Source organism: Vidua chalybeata, chromosome 2 (assembly GCF_026979565.1).
Source record: "Vidua chalybeata isolate OUT-0048 chromosome 2, bVidCha1 merged haplotype, whole genome shotgun sequence".
NCBI classification, from domain to species: Eukaryota; Metazoa; Chordata; class Aves; order Passeriformes; family Viduidae; genus Vidua; species Vidua chalybeata.
In genome coordinates this window covers 76,045,934-76,059,358 of record NC_071531.1, presented here as the reverse complement: position 1 = coordinate 76,059,358, position 13,425 = coordinate 76,045,934, and the positions used below count along the sequence as shown (strand labels likewise).

Sequence of the window (13,425 nt, the reverse complement as noted above, 5' to 3'; positions counted from 1 at the left end):
GTGGTAGGAAGGTGGGAAGCAGAGGACCGATTAGGTAGAGAAAAAGGGAATAAAGTGGGAAATAAAAGAGGAATAAATAGCAGGGGAACACTATGCTGGCATGCTGGTAGTGGCAGAACCTATACTACACGAACAGTGCCAGCCTGGATCTCCGGGTTCTGAAAACTGAAGCCTTTTTAGGATCAGGATGAGTTATCACACCTGTTCCCTGGGGCTTGGGGAAAGGGAAGGAACTTTCAGACTCTGCTTTCTTTACTCCCCAGATCTCATTCACTCTATTTGTGACTGATTACAGTGGGGTGTGAAATATTTTTTCTCCTTGTGAGGAACAAACTCCTCCAAGTGGGGCAAGCATGTTCCAGAATGACATTTATTCCCACATCTCTGGGATACAATTTCCTTCCCCCTCCCTGTCTGTAACAACATCAACCTTTCCTAAAAGAAGGTGCCTGCTATGCCTGAAACACTGCTTTTACCCTTCTGGAGAGGGCAGCTAGGAGGGTTCCAACCCCCTCAAGCTGTCCTATAGGAACACACCATGACTTTCTTATTCTTTACTTGAGCCTGTAAGACAGATGCAACCTACCTGACCCCATCTCACTCACTCACATTGTGTGACAACAGCACAGACATGAGGTTGGCTTTACCTCAAGAGCCTAATTAATCAATAGAGCCCACTGTTGGGGGCCCTTTAGTGACAAAATTGACTGTGTGATTTATACACTCTGCACTGAAGGCACAGTTACATAATGATGCCACAGTCAATTCTGTCATTGTCCTGCCCTCCGGCACAGGGACATTCTGGCCATTAGGACATGCAGAATTACAAACAGCTTAACTATCTTCAGAAGTACAGAATTATGAAACTGGTTGCATCTGAAGAAACTCACTTAAAACAAAGATCTGGATAATGTTGCAGAAGAGGTGTCTTGGTGAACCAAATTCTTGGTGAACCTTTCAGGAAAGCCGGATCACACTGTGAACAGGTGAGATCTGAGAAGATTGCAGATTCAGAAGATTGCAAATTCCTGTAGGATGGATTTAGGACCTTCTACAACATGCACATCAACACTCCAGTAGGATTTTGTCTTCTGGACTAGTGACAAAGTGTGCATTTGTTCAATGCCAAAGTAGGGCAGTAGTGCCCTAGAGCCAAAGCAGCCTAAAATACAGCATTCAACAGCCCATGAATTTCATGTAGCCCTTGAGAAATACCTTCCAGAGCCAGGGAAGAGTCTACTCTTGGGAAAATGTTGAAAGTAGAGGATTTACATTACCCACACTGTACCACAGCACTGGTGACAATAACCCTTCTGTGGTGCTTATGTAACACAAAGGGAACATCATGTGTCTGATTAATTTCATGTAAACCTTCAAGCCTTCCTCTGCTTCCTGGTGAAGGAAAAAAGAGGGAGGAATATATTCACTGTTCAGGGATATTTCACTGATTTGATTTAAAGCACATCTCCTAATACTTTAGTGTCAAACCACACATCTAAGAAAGATGTGGCAGCCAATTGGCTGGCCCTTCTCTCCATTTGCAGACTCAAGCAGGGAGGGGATTTGATCTGGCTGGAGTCTGTGTCAAAGACCATCTACTTACATACTCAATGGTAGAGCTAAAATACTTGGATCTGCATTGTGGATCCACTGCCGTGGATCAATCCTGTGCCCCAGCAGTTTCATTATCACTGCTGTGTAAAGTTGAGCGGTGGTTCTGCTGAGGTCTCTGTGGCAGATCTCCAGCTGGCTACCACAGGAGCAGGATGAGACCCACATAAAAAAGGACCAGTTGGTGTCACATTTCCTTCCCTAACTATACCAAACTGTGTTCTTCGCTGATCTATTTCTTGGGGACAAGAAATGGTAATTTCACTGTGATCTTGTTTCCTGCTGGGCTATGGCAGGGCAACTAGTGAACAAAACCCAGCTTGCCTCAGAAAGGAAAAACACTTAATAGGAATTTTCAGTGGGTGTTTTTATTCACAATTAAGAGTATATGGCAGCCTGGGAGACAGAAATGGTAATATTTTCCAGCTTTTGAGGAGCTTCAGATAAGGCAGTGTTTGTATAATATGTTTTAAAGCCATTCTTCACTGAGTAAGTCTCATGCTTTCTTACCCTTCATGAGCTACTCTCTGCGGAGATAAATGCCAGCTGGAGATTCAAAGGATGGGCTTTTAGCCTGCCTGATTCCTGAAGGATGTAGAAGAGAGATTGCTCTTCTGTTCGGATCCTGAATTCCCAAATACTGGCCTCAAAATCTGATCTTTCATGAGCTAGTGGAGGCCAGATGTATAGAGATGTGTGGGAGCTTAATGCTTCTGCTTTCTCTCCAAACATGAGGACTTCAGTTGCCTCCTGAAAGCTTTCTCAAGGGAAAGGATTTGGCTGTTGTTTGGGGAGCTGGTTAGCATTAACTTGCTGTGCAATTTCCTGTCACTTGTGAGACGGTGAATGAGCTGAGGAAAGTAGGTGGCCCCACTTTCTCATATACTGTTGTGAAATTAAGATCTTTAGGATGTAAAAGCATGGAAAGTTTGCAGTCAGACTGATTTAAAACAAATATCTCACCACACAGTATTTTAGCCTAGAGGAAGAGGTTTGAACCTGCATCCTTTGGTGAGGATTACACAGTTTTTTCACTTTTTTAACCTGCACAAGACTTTCTGCAAGAATATGAGGGGCCAAATCTCATCCAAATGAAAAAGCAATTGTCCATGTTTACTTTCCCTCATGAAACTGATGTTTTGCTCCCGTTGAGTGGGACAGGTGAGTAACAGAGTGCATTTGGTTACAACCATCTCAAATGCTCATGCGGCCTAGATGAGGGAGCAAGCAAAGAGCTGGAGCTGTATCATCAAAGATAAGCAAAGAACTCTTTTCTGTCTTCAGACCAAGTCCGAAACAGCTACTACATCGGTGCTGATGGCTCCCTCAGACTGATGCTCGCCAATGGCATGGAGGTGGCCCTGCAGACTGAGCCGCATCTGCTGGCTGGCACCGTCAACCCCACGGTGGGGAAGAGGAATGTCACCCTGCCCATCGACAATGGCCTCAACCTCGTGGAGTGGAGGCAGAGGAAGGAGCAAGCGAGAGGGCAGGTCACTGTCTTTGGACGTCGGCTGAGGGTAAGTGAGAACCACGAGCACTTTTAGCCTCCACTTCCCATCTCATCTGTCCCCAGTCTCATGGCAGAAAGGGATGGGTATGCTTTGTATTGTCTGCAAGAGGGATGGAGCTGCAGGACAAAAAATTGTCTGTTCACCCTCAGTGACATAACCTTTATGACTGTAGTATATCATGTCTCCTTATGTGCTGATGTTCCCTTAGCCTTCAAAGGTGGTGCTGCTGATCTCCCTACCAGTCCTCTGCATCACTGGGAATGTGTGACCTCCCATCAGACACCACAGGTTTAACCATCATCTCAGGCTGTTTAAGCAAGCCAGGGACAGTCATAACTATAAAATACCACACCAGATAGTGCAGGTGTTTTCTGCCTGTGCTGCTGGCAGTCATAGAGCAGAGCACTGAAAGCCTTCTAAGCATGTCAGGATGAGCTGAGACAGCTGGGGTTGTTTAGTCTGAAGAAAAGAAGGCTCCAGAGAGACCTCGGAGCACCTTACATTACCTAAAGGGGCTCCAAGAGAGCTGGAGAGGAGCTTAGGACAAGGGCATAGAGTTACAGGGCAAGGGGGAATTAATTCAAACTGGAAAAAAGATGGTTTGGATTAGATATTAGGAAGAAATTCTTGACTGTGAGGCTGATGAGACACTGGCACAGGCCACCCAAGGATGATGTGGCTGCTCCAACCCTGGAAGTGTTCAAGGCCAGGTTGGATGGGGCTCTGAGGAGCCTTGTCTAATGGAAAGTGACCATGCCCATGGCAGGGAGGTTGGAATTAGATCTTTAAGGCCCCCTCCTACCCAAGCCATTCAATGATTCTGGGAATAGTGTTCACTGGAAAACCTCAGAAAAAAAGTCTGGATTCCTGAAATTGCTAGTCTTTGAACCTGTTGAAGAACTGGGCTCACACAGCATTGCACCACAATTGCTATTGTTCCCTGAATTGTTACAAGCAGCTCCAGCCTGACAGTACTCTCCCTCCAGGAGTGCCCAGACTTTTCTGTGCTTGAGACTGATGTGTTTTGAAAACATTGTTCCGCACAATGCACCTCATACTTGTCAGGGCTGTTTAAAGATCTTGCCCAATAAGCTGTAATTCATCTGCTAACTGCTGGCAAAGCTGGGAACTTGTAATAGCAAGTCCTGTGCACTCACCCTGTACCTTGCTAGTCTCAGAGTCACAGGCTGATGAACAGTTCCTGGGAAGCTGCTCAGCACCTGGCAAATTCAGACCCTCTGAGAAAAATGCTTAGTGCTGTGTAATGCCACCACAGCAAAGGACTGCAGCTATTTATTCACACTTAAACTTGGCAGTAAATATCAATGCTCTGGTTTCAGGATATGTGTTTCCCAGTCCTTGCTCTTCACCTCTCCCTGTTCCCTGCTACATGACCCCTGCCACTTTGGTGTGATATTTCCTGTCTCTCCTCGCTCACACTTGTCAAGTATTTCTCTTCAATCTCTCTACCCCAGCCTCTGTTCTTTTCCCCATGCGTCGATAGCCTCATATTTTGTCACCAGAAGAAAAAATGCAAACAGCAATGAAAGCTGAAGCTGCTCTTTCAGTGTGAACTGCTGTGTATTTGCAGATCAGCTGTCACCACGCTTTTTTGTTGGGTTTGTCTTGGGGGGTTCATTTCATTTCATTTCATTTCATTTCATTTCATTTCAATAACTGATTAAATTTTCAGAAAGGTCTTTTTCTGAAAAGAGAGGGCCTTCTGAAATCTGCAGCTGGGTCACAGCTATTTGGTGTTCAAAACAGTTTCCACTCATTTAGACACAGCTCAGCTGCCCATACCAGTTTTTATCTCCCAAATTTTCTGCAGTAGATTCAAACACAGAATGTGTCTGTGTTTTATATTGTACTACAGTTGTAAAAACACTTGCAAAATGAATTTTCAGGCTAGTTGCTGGTATCCCTATAAATCTGCCAGCATTTTGAGCATATCAAGACCCTTCTAGTGAATCAGAAGTGCATCTTACATGGTCAAAGGACTCAGTTATGGCTGTGTTCAGGGGTTCAAAGTTGTTAAGGGTGTACTAGATGTTTTAAGCTCTGTGTCTGTGCATGCATGGCAGCATCTGCACCCCTTCTACAAAAACCTGCAAGGTGCTAATTGCCTCCCTGGGGATTGCACAACATTTAACGTACTCTCTGTGTGATGTTCCCCTCTTCCCTCACACCAATAATTGCTGCTTTCCCTATCAGGAGAGAAACTTAGGAAAGTTAAATTCAACATGTTTTTGTTCATTTTGGGAAATGTTACCATTTTCTGCTATATGTGTGTCGGAACCCAAGGTGTCCCTCAGACACTCTTGGATGTTCTGGGTCCAGGTCAGAAGCATCTGAGACCCTGGCAGGCAGCCAGAAACCCCAGTGGTTTTGAATTTGATCCATAGAACAATTTACCAACCTTGCAGGAAGAACAAGAAATCACAAAAGTTTAGATATTATAATAGAAGTAGTCACAAAGTGAAAGGAAGGATTTTTGAGTGCTGTACAGGGAGGTTTTAGGCCTTGTACAGAGGGGTCTGAGTTTTGTACATGGGGTTCAGAAGTTCTAAAATGGAGGGATTTGGGTGTGCCCTCTTCTCCTTCTTTCTCCTTCCTATCCTCCATGTTCTTGGTGATGTTGGCACTCACAGATTGGTTTAGAGTAGTAAGCCACTGTTCAATATAGGTAATAGGCATTGGGGAAAAACTATAAATATATAGTACATAATGTGTGATATAAAAGATGGCACCAGCCCCTGGGGCGAGAGAGAGAGGGTCAGACATGGAGTGAGAAAGAGTCCAAGAGAGTGTCAGGGAGTGTGTGTGCTTTGAGATAACATGCAATAAACCACCTTGAGACCGGACGACTGAAGACTACTGAGTCTTTCTTTGAAGGCCCAGGTTGGAGGAGAGATTTTACCACCTCCCGGGGTCACCCCAATCTGGGGGTGAACTTCGTCATATTGAGTAAGTTACTACTTTCCCTCTCCTCTCACCCCACTGCTCACATGAGACAACAGCAAATACATAGTCCTTCATGGGGAAAGAACATCCCTAAGAGGCTCCAGCATAATTTCATGAAGCCTTTGAAGTGAGGACAACAGGATCTGGACAAGCAAAAGAGTCATCCTTTCTGCTGTCATCACGGATCCACTTTTTATGAATTGTGCCTCTTCCTCCCACAGTGTGCTTGGGGACTGGCGGCCTGTTGCCATGAGTTTGGCCAGCACCCAGCACGATGAGGCCACTTCCACAGCTGCCTCCCTGACCCCGCCTTGGAAATAGCACAATACATGGTTCCTTATTGCATGGATAAGGCACACAGCAGGGACTTCTGCATGGATGAAGGAAAATGGGACAACTCTGATACATTTTTCCCTGTTCCACCAGTGCTGACCTGGTTCTGTACTTGGCCAGGCAGCTGTAAACCAGCACAAATATGTTAAAGCAGCCCCTTTCACTTTTGCTGTTTCCCACACACCCCATGAAAAGTTGTGATTCTCTATCCACCCACCCAGCAGTGAGATACCTCTGCAGATTGGTTGGCTATGAATGCCACCCATCCCTGGCCAACAGCAGAAAGAGACTTCGCTTGTAGAGAGAGCATTAAGTAAATCCTGCTTCAAGGAACAGGACTCCTCCTTTTTATTTTTAATTTTGTTTTTTAATAAAACGAGGTTTTTTATAAAGAAATATGTAAAGTAATCGCTGACAATAGAGCAAATAGGACAGCAAAAAGAGACAGGGCTGCTGGCTCAGTTCTTTTATTTATTTAACCATGGTAACTCCTGTCATAAGTCACTTTGTTTTTTCCCAAGACCCTGGCAGCGGGTTAATGGTGGCATCAAGACCTAGTATCCCAGAAATCCCCAGAGCCAACATGACCAGAGGGGGATATGGTGCTAACCATTCCTGGTATGCTGACTAATAAAGATGGTCCAGGATAATCTCCACAATTTCTGCAAGACATTGAGGTCTGGCTATGGCCATTCCAACAGTTTTAGCAGTCTGCTGGAGAAGTTCCTTTCTAGGCAGCCGTTCATCACATGGATGATGTTGGCTCCTGAAGTCCTCACTGCAGGAGTATTTTGTGCCCTCCTCTGCTGAAGGTTGCCAGGCTGTTTTCATGAGAGTCCTCTTCCTTTTTGTACTCTTGTGTTCCCAGGGAGATCAATGCATGTTGTTTGATTATCATTTAAGCTAAAGGAGTGCCAAAGAAAGCATTGGAGAAATTAGAGATGGTGGTGTGTTTATGCTCCTTTTTCTGCAGAGGAAGCTAAGAGATTGAATAAAGTACTGTGGAATATGAGTTAGGGGTTAAATTTAGTCTCTCACACATTCTAAAGGGATGTCAAATCCACTGTGAACTGTGGATTTAAATTTACCCTGTCTTGATCCTATGCTGATCACAAGCCTTGTCAAACACTCTGAGGGGCAAAACCCTTTTGCAGGAGGTTTTCAGACTCCACTCCAGAATAAGGTCTGGGACAGAGGATGGCACCTTATTTAGCTGCTCACCATAAAACACAGTTATTGGACTGCAGCCTGCAGCCCTGTCAGTTCTTCTGCAGAAAATTCACTTCCGTACAAGGCATGCCCTTGAACAACTATGAAAAAGATTTAGACCGTCTTCAGAGGCTACTGGCAGGGTAGGATTCACTTTGCTCATCACCTTGAGGGGTTACTGTTTGCACTGCAGCACTTCTCAGATAAAAGAGACAGTACATCAAGAGGGCAGAAGAAAACAAATCATTAAAAAATAAAATACAGGAAAAGGGAGATTGGTTCCAACTAGTTGCACAGACATTGCTTGCCAGAGCATAGGGATGGTGGAACAATTTATGGCACCAGTCAGAGGATACAGACATTTGGACTGAGCTTAAAGAGCTATCCAGGGACCTGCTGTTTGGTCCTTCCAGCCCAGTGAATGGTACTGCTGCTAACATACTTCTCTGGAAGACCTCGTTCAGCCTAGATTACTGTTCCAGCCCTAGAAGAGCTCTTCCCAGCTTTCTTGGCAAAGACCTGGAGCAGAAGAAGCTGCAGCTGCCAGGATGGAGCCTCTCTGTGAATATATGGGAGGCAGAGATGCCTTTACTTCCTGCTTTGCTTTTCTTTTTATGCAAGGAATTGCCTCTTGTGTTTCTCTCTCTATAGCAGCAAGCACCTAGGAGATAGCAAATTCCTCTTAGTTACACATGTGCATCTGTATTTAAGAGTTTCAATACCTTTTTAATTATTTTCCAGCTTCCCTGTTATAATGGCTGATTTCTTCTCTCACATTGTACATTTACACTCCATATCACACATATTTAATTAGAGCATTGTCTGCCTTTCCACAAAGTTTCTTCCCTGAAGTCATATGTACCTTTTATCCTTGTTATTCATAAATAGAAAATTGTTGTTGCACTTGCCTCTTACATCATCCTCACACTTACATCATAGCAGCAATTCCTTCTCTTCCCAGCTCCTGTGTTGCTTTCTTCTGAATTCTGGCTTTCTGGTGTCCCCGTTCTCTAGGCTTCAGCATAGATGTCTGCCCATGCAAGACAAAGGCACTGCAGTGATTCAGCCTTTCCCTCTCCTATTCTTCCAGGGCTGAGGAATCTCTTTGTTGATTTAACCCCATGCTTTCCCTTGCAAGTCCAACCATGCAAAGTCCTACAAGTCCAACTAAAATAAGGACCATCATATTCACCACCAAACCATGTCCTCAAGTGCTACATTTGCATGTTTTTGAACACTTCAGGAGTGTCAGTGTTACCCAGAGCAGGATAGGGCAGTGTTTTTAACTTGATCTGAATATTCTAGGTTTGATAAGTAGAATATCTTGGAAATATTCCTTGCAATAACTTGTCATTCTGTGCTCTGTAGGTCACATCTGCTGTAGCAGTCCTAAATCTAGCTTTGGGATATGAGCAATATTCCTTCACTGTGGTGTGTCAAAAGTACCAGACTTTTGCCTCTCTCCTCACTGAAGTCAATAAAAGCAATGTTAGGACAACTCTTTGCTTTTAAAAATTGTATCTTATCCAGCAGCAATGAACAGCTGGATACTCTCCAGTGTGCTGTAAAGAGGTATTTGGTGAAACAAGGCTACTCTTTCTAACTTACACTATTTCCAGCTTCCTAATTCTCCCTTTTTCCTGTAGGTTCACAACAGAAACCTGCTGTCCCTTGACTTTGATCGTGTGACAAGGACTGAGAAAATCTATGACGACCACCGCAAGTTCACGCTCCGCATCCTCTACGACCAGGCAGGGAGGCCCAGTCTCTGGTCACCCAGCAGCAGACTGAATGGGGTCAATGTCACCTATTCCCCAGGAGGACACATTGCAGGGATTCAGAGGGGCACGATGTCAGAAAGGATGGAGTACGATCAGTCTGGCAGAATTACATCCAGAATCTTTGCTGATGGTAAATCATGGAGCTACACCTACTTGGAGAAGGTAAGAATAGTCCTACAACTCAGAGATAGTGCATTTGACACACATGGGTTTTCTCCTTTGACATCAGTACAGCTGCACTCCTTCACCTCAGCTAATTGCTGGTCCTTATGGTCCAGTCCTCTTCTTCTGTCCCACTGAGGTGCACAAAGTGGCTTTTATGCTAGACCACCACAGAGCAGTTGAAAATTGTCTGAGATGTTTTTTTCGTAGTCGTGCTGAGAGCATGTGAACTGTGAAGGTTTGACATGTGATTTTTTAAGCACAATCTTGCTTTATTGAGTTGACTGCAATATAAAATATGCTCAGATAAAGTCAGCAGAGTGAACAGTAGGAATTTCCAGTAGGATATTCCATGTGAAAACAACCTACAGAGTCTGACATCCCACCTTCTTCAAGTGGCCCATTTCTACTTACAAAAATACATGTAATTAATAAGTGAGGCATTAATTCAGCCACACTTGCAGCACACTTTGCAGTGTTTCCTGGGGCATTCACTCTGTAGGTTAGCATGAAACTTATATTTTCTAGGTATTACCATTCAACATTACACTGCCCAGTTACCCACTGATCCATGTATTATATACCTGGGACTGGAAATTTTTATTCCTGGTTTTTGAATAGCACCTATCCCTAAAACAGTTTGAGGAAACTGTAGTTGTGCCATATCTTTTAAAAAGGAAAAAGTATTGACTTATTCCTTGTATTATATAATCTATGTGGATTGTTTGTTATATACAAAAAAAAAAAAAAAAAAAAAAACCAGAACACATAAGTATGCAGGCAGAAGTTTGGAGGAAGAGGATAATAGAAGATGGGTTGAATGAATTAATGAATTAATTCATCATTGGAAGGTGTTGGGGGATACTTTTTCAAGCATTGTTTAAGTAGCTCTACCAGTTTTATTTAGTTAGTTTTCAAAGGCTATTGGCACAAGGAATTTGTAAGACAGCTATAGTAGTGATTTGTAGTGATTTGAAAAACTGAGCATTCTGAACTTGGACCTTTCTCACTGCATTAACTGCTTCTTCCACTGACCCAGTCCTGTTTGAGGATACTTGATGCACCATGCACAGCTCCCTACCTTTCACTGTTGAATTCTATGGGTGCAGAGATTTGTCCTACTCACCCTGCTCTTTGGATTGAGGAATCTTACAGGTTTTGTGAGAGTATAATTTTGCTGGAAAAACAGGGATATAATCTATACTTTTCTTCTTCCCATCCAGTCCATGGTGCTGCTCCTTCACAGCCAGAGACAGTACATCTTTGAGTTTGACAAGAATGACCGGTTGTCCTCGGTGACCATGCCCAACGTTGCCCGTCAGACTTTGGAAACCATTCGTTCCATTGGTTACTACAGGAACATCTACCGGCCACCAGAAGGCAATGCCTCAGTAATTCAGGACTTCACAGAGGATGAGCAGCTCCTCCACACTTTGTACTTGGGCACAGGGAGACGTGTCATCTACAAGTATGGGAAGCTGTCCAAGTTAGCCGAGATGCTCTACGATACCACAAAGATCAGTTTCACATATGACGAAACTGCAGGCATGCTGAAGACCATAAACTTGCAGAATGAAGGGTTCACCTGCACAATCAGGTACAGACAGATAGGGCCCCTCATTGACCGACAGATTTTCCGCTTCACTGAGGAGGGCATGGTGAATGCACGCTTTGACTACAATTATGACAACAGCTTCCGGGTGACCAGCATGCAAGCAGTCATCAACGAGACACCTTTGCCTATTGATCTCTACAGGTACGATGACGTGTCAGGCAAAACTGAGCAATTTGGTAAATTTGGGGTCATTTACTACGATATCAACCAGATTATTACCACTGCTGTCATGACCCACACTAAACATTTTGATGCCTATGGCAGGATGAAGGAGGTCCAGTATGAGATATTCCGGTCTCTCATGTACTGGATGACTGTGCAGTATGACAACATGGGGAGAGTGGTTAAGAAAGAGCTGAAGGTTGGCCCTTACGCAAACACAACTCGTTACTCATATGAATATGATGCTGATGGCCAGTTGCAGACTGTGTCTATCAATGACAAACCTCTCTGGCGTTACAGCTATGACCTAAATGGAAACCTCCATCTGTTGAGTCCAGGGAATAGTGCCCGCCTTACACCACTCAGGTATGACCTCAGGGATCGGATTACTAGACTGGGGGATGTGCAGTACAAAATGGATGAAGATGGCTTCCTGAAGCAAAGGGGCAATGATATTTTTGAGTACAATTCAGCTGGCCTGCTCATCAAAGCCTACAATAAAGTGAGTGGGTGGAGTGTGAAGTACCGCTATGATGGCCTAGGAAGGAGAGTCTCCAGCAAAACCAGCCATGGCCATCACTTGCAGTTCTTCTACGCTGATCTGACCAACCCAACCAAGGTCACCCACTTGTACAACCACTCGAGCTCTGAGATCACCTCCCTGTACTATGACCTCCAAGGCCACCTCTTTGCAATGGAGCTCAGCAGCGGTGATGAATTCTATATAGCCTGTGATAACATTGGCACTCCTTTGGCTGTCTTCAGTGGGACTGGCTTAATGATCAAGCAGATACTGTACACAGCATATGGGGAGATCTATATGGACACTAATCCCAACTTCCAGATCATCATCGGCTACCATGGAGGACTGTATGAACCCCTCACGAAGCTTATCCACATGGGGCGGAGAGACTACGATGTGCTAGCGGGTCGCTGGACAAGTCCGGACCATGATATGTGGAAGCATCTGAGTAGCAATAACATAATGCCTTTCAACCTGTATATGTTCAAAAACAACAACCCCATTAGCAATTCTCAGGATATCAAATGTTACATGACAGGTAAGATATTTAAATTAATAAACATTTTCACAAGCTTGCTATCAGCAAATAGGTGTCATGGTCTAATGCCAGATAGAACTAAGCCCCACACCACAGCTGCTCAGTCACTCTTCCTAGGTGGGATGGGGAACTGAAAAAGTGAGAAAACCCATAGACAGAGATTGAGATAAAGACAGTTTAATAGGAAAAGCAAAAGCTGCTTATACAAGAAAAGCAAAGCCAGGAATTTATTCTCTACTTCCCATCAGCAGGCAGCCATCCCCAGGACAGCAGGGCTCCATCCCACAAAACAGTGGCTTGGGAAGACAAACACCATCACTCCAAATGTCTTCTCCTTTCTTCTTCCTCCCCAGATTTATATGACACCATATGGTCTGCGATATCCTTTGGGTCAGTCAGGGTCAGCTGTCTGGCTATGTCCTCTCCCAACTCCTTGTGCACCCCCAGCCCCCTCGCTGATGGGATGGGGTGAGGAGCAGAAAAGGCCTTGGCTCTGTGTGAGCACTGCTCAGCAGTAGCAAGACCATCCCTGTGTTACCAATACTTTCCTAAAAAATCCAACATGCAGCCCTGTACCAGCTACTGTAAATAAATTTATCCTCACCAAAACCAGTACAATAGGTAATTCCTCTCTCAATGTCCTGATCACCATGAGGTTTTCCATTCTTTAATTAATGGATATAAGTTTTAGATTGCCAGTTGGACCCCCATGTACAGGGCATGTTTAATTCATTAGTATAGATGGAGATTGTAATTCCCAAACCTAGGAATTACAATTACCTAGGGAATTTCCTTTCTCTTCTTAGGTGTTTGTTCTTTTTATTTTGCTTACAGATTTTTGTCCCCTCAGATATCTGAAGTTTAGCTACCAATTAATGTCCCAATAACCTTCCTCTTTGTAGAGGGGCATACAGATTTGTAGAGAGGCATACAGATTTGTTTTAGCAGAATAGCAAAGCGATTCAAACCTTTTGTTACAGTCAGCCATTTCAGAGTGTCTACATGACTACTAC

General features: G+C 44.2%; 1 protein-coding gene and 1 long non-coding RNA gene across 3 annotated transcripts in view; one reads left to right on the top strand and one right to left on the bottom strand.

The window, feature by feature from the left end:
• Window positions 1-13,425, top strand: part of TENM4 (teneurin transmembrane protein 4) — a 342,526-nt gene that overhangs the window by 315,379 nt on the left and 13,722 nt on the right. Inside the window, exons 24-26 of the mRNA XM_053934325.1 lie at window positions 2,896-3,131; window positions 9,278-9,574; window positions 10,798-12,412. Coding sequence (XP_053790300.1) covers window positions 2,896-3,131; window positions 9,278-9,574; window positions 10,798-12,412 — 2,148 coding nt within the window. The remainder of the gene's footprint in view (window positions 1-2,895; window positions 3,132-9,277; window positions 9,575-10,797; window positions 12,413-13,425) is intronic.
• LOC128783526 (uncharacterized) lies at window positions 6,893-11,935 on the bottom strand. 2 transcript variants are annotated; one of them, XR_008429183.1, is made up of 5 exons: window positions 11,878-11,935; window positions 8,564-8,661; window positions 8,074-8,292; window positions 7,644-7,826; window positions 6,893-7,325 (listed from the first exon to the last, which is right to left on the bottom strand). It is a non-coding gene; the product is annotated as an uncharacterized LOC128783526 (long non-coding RNA). The 2 variants fall into 2 exon arrangements; XR_008429182.1 differs by lacking the exon at window positions 11,878-11,935 and adding an exon at window positions 10,701-10,801.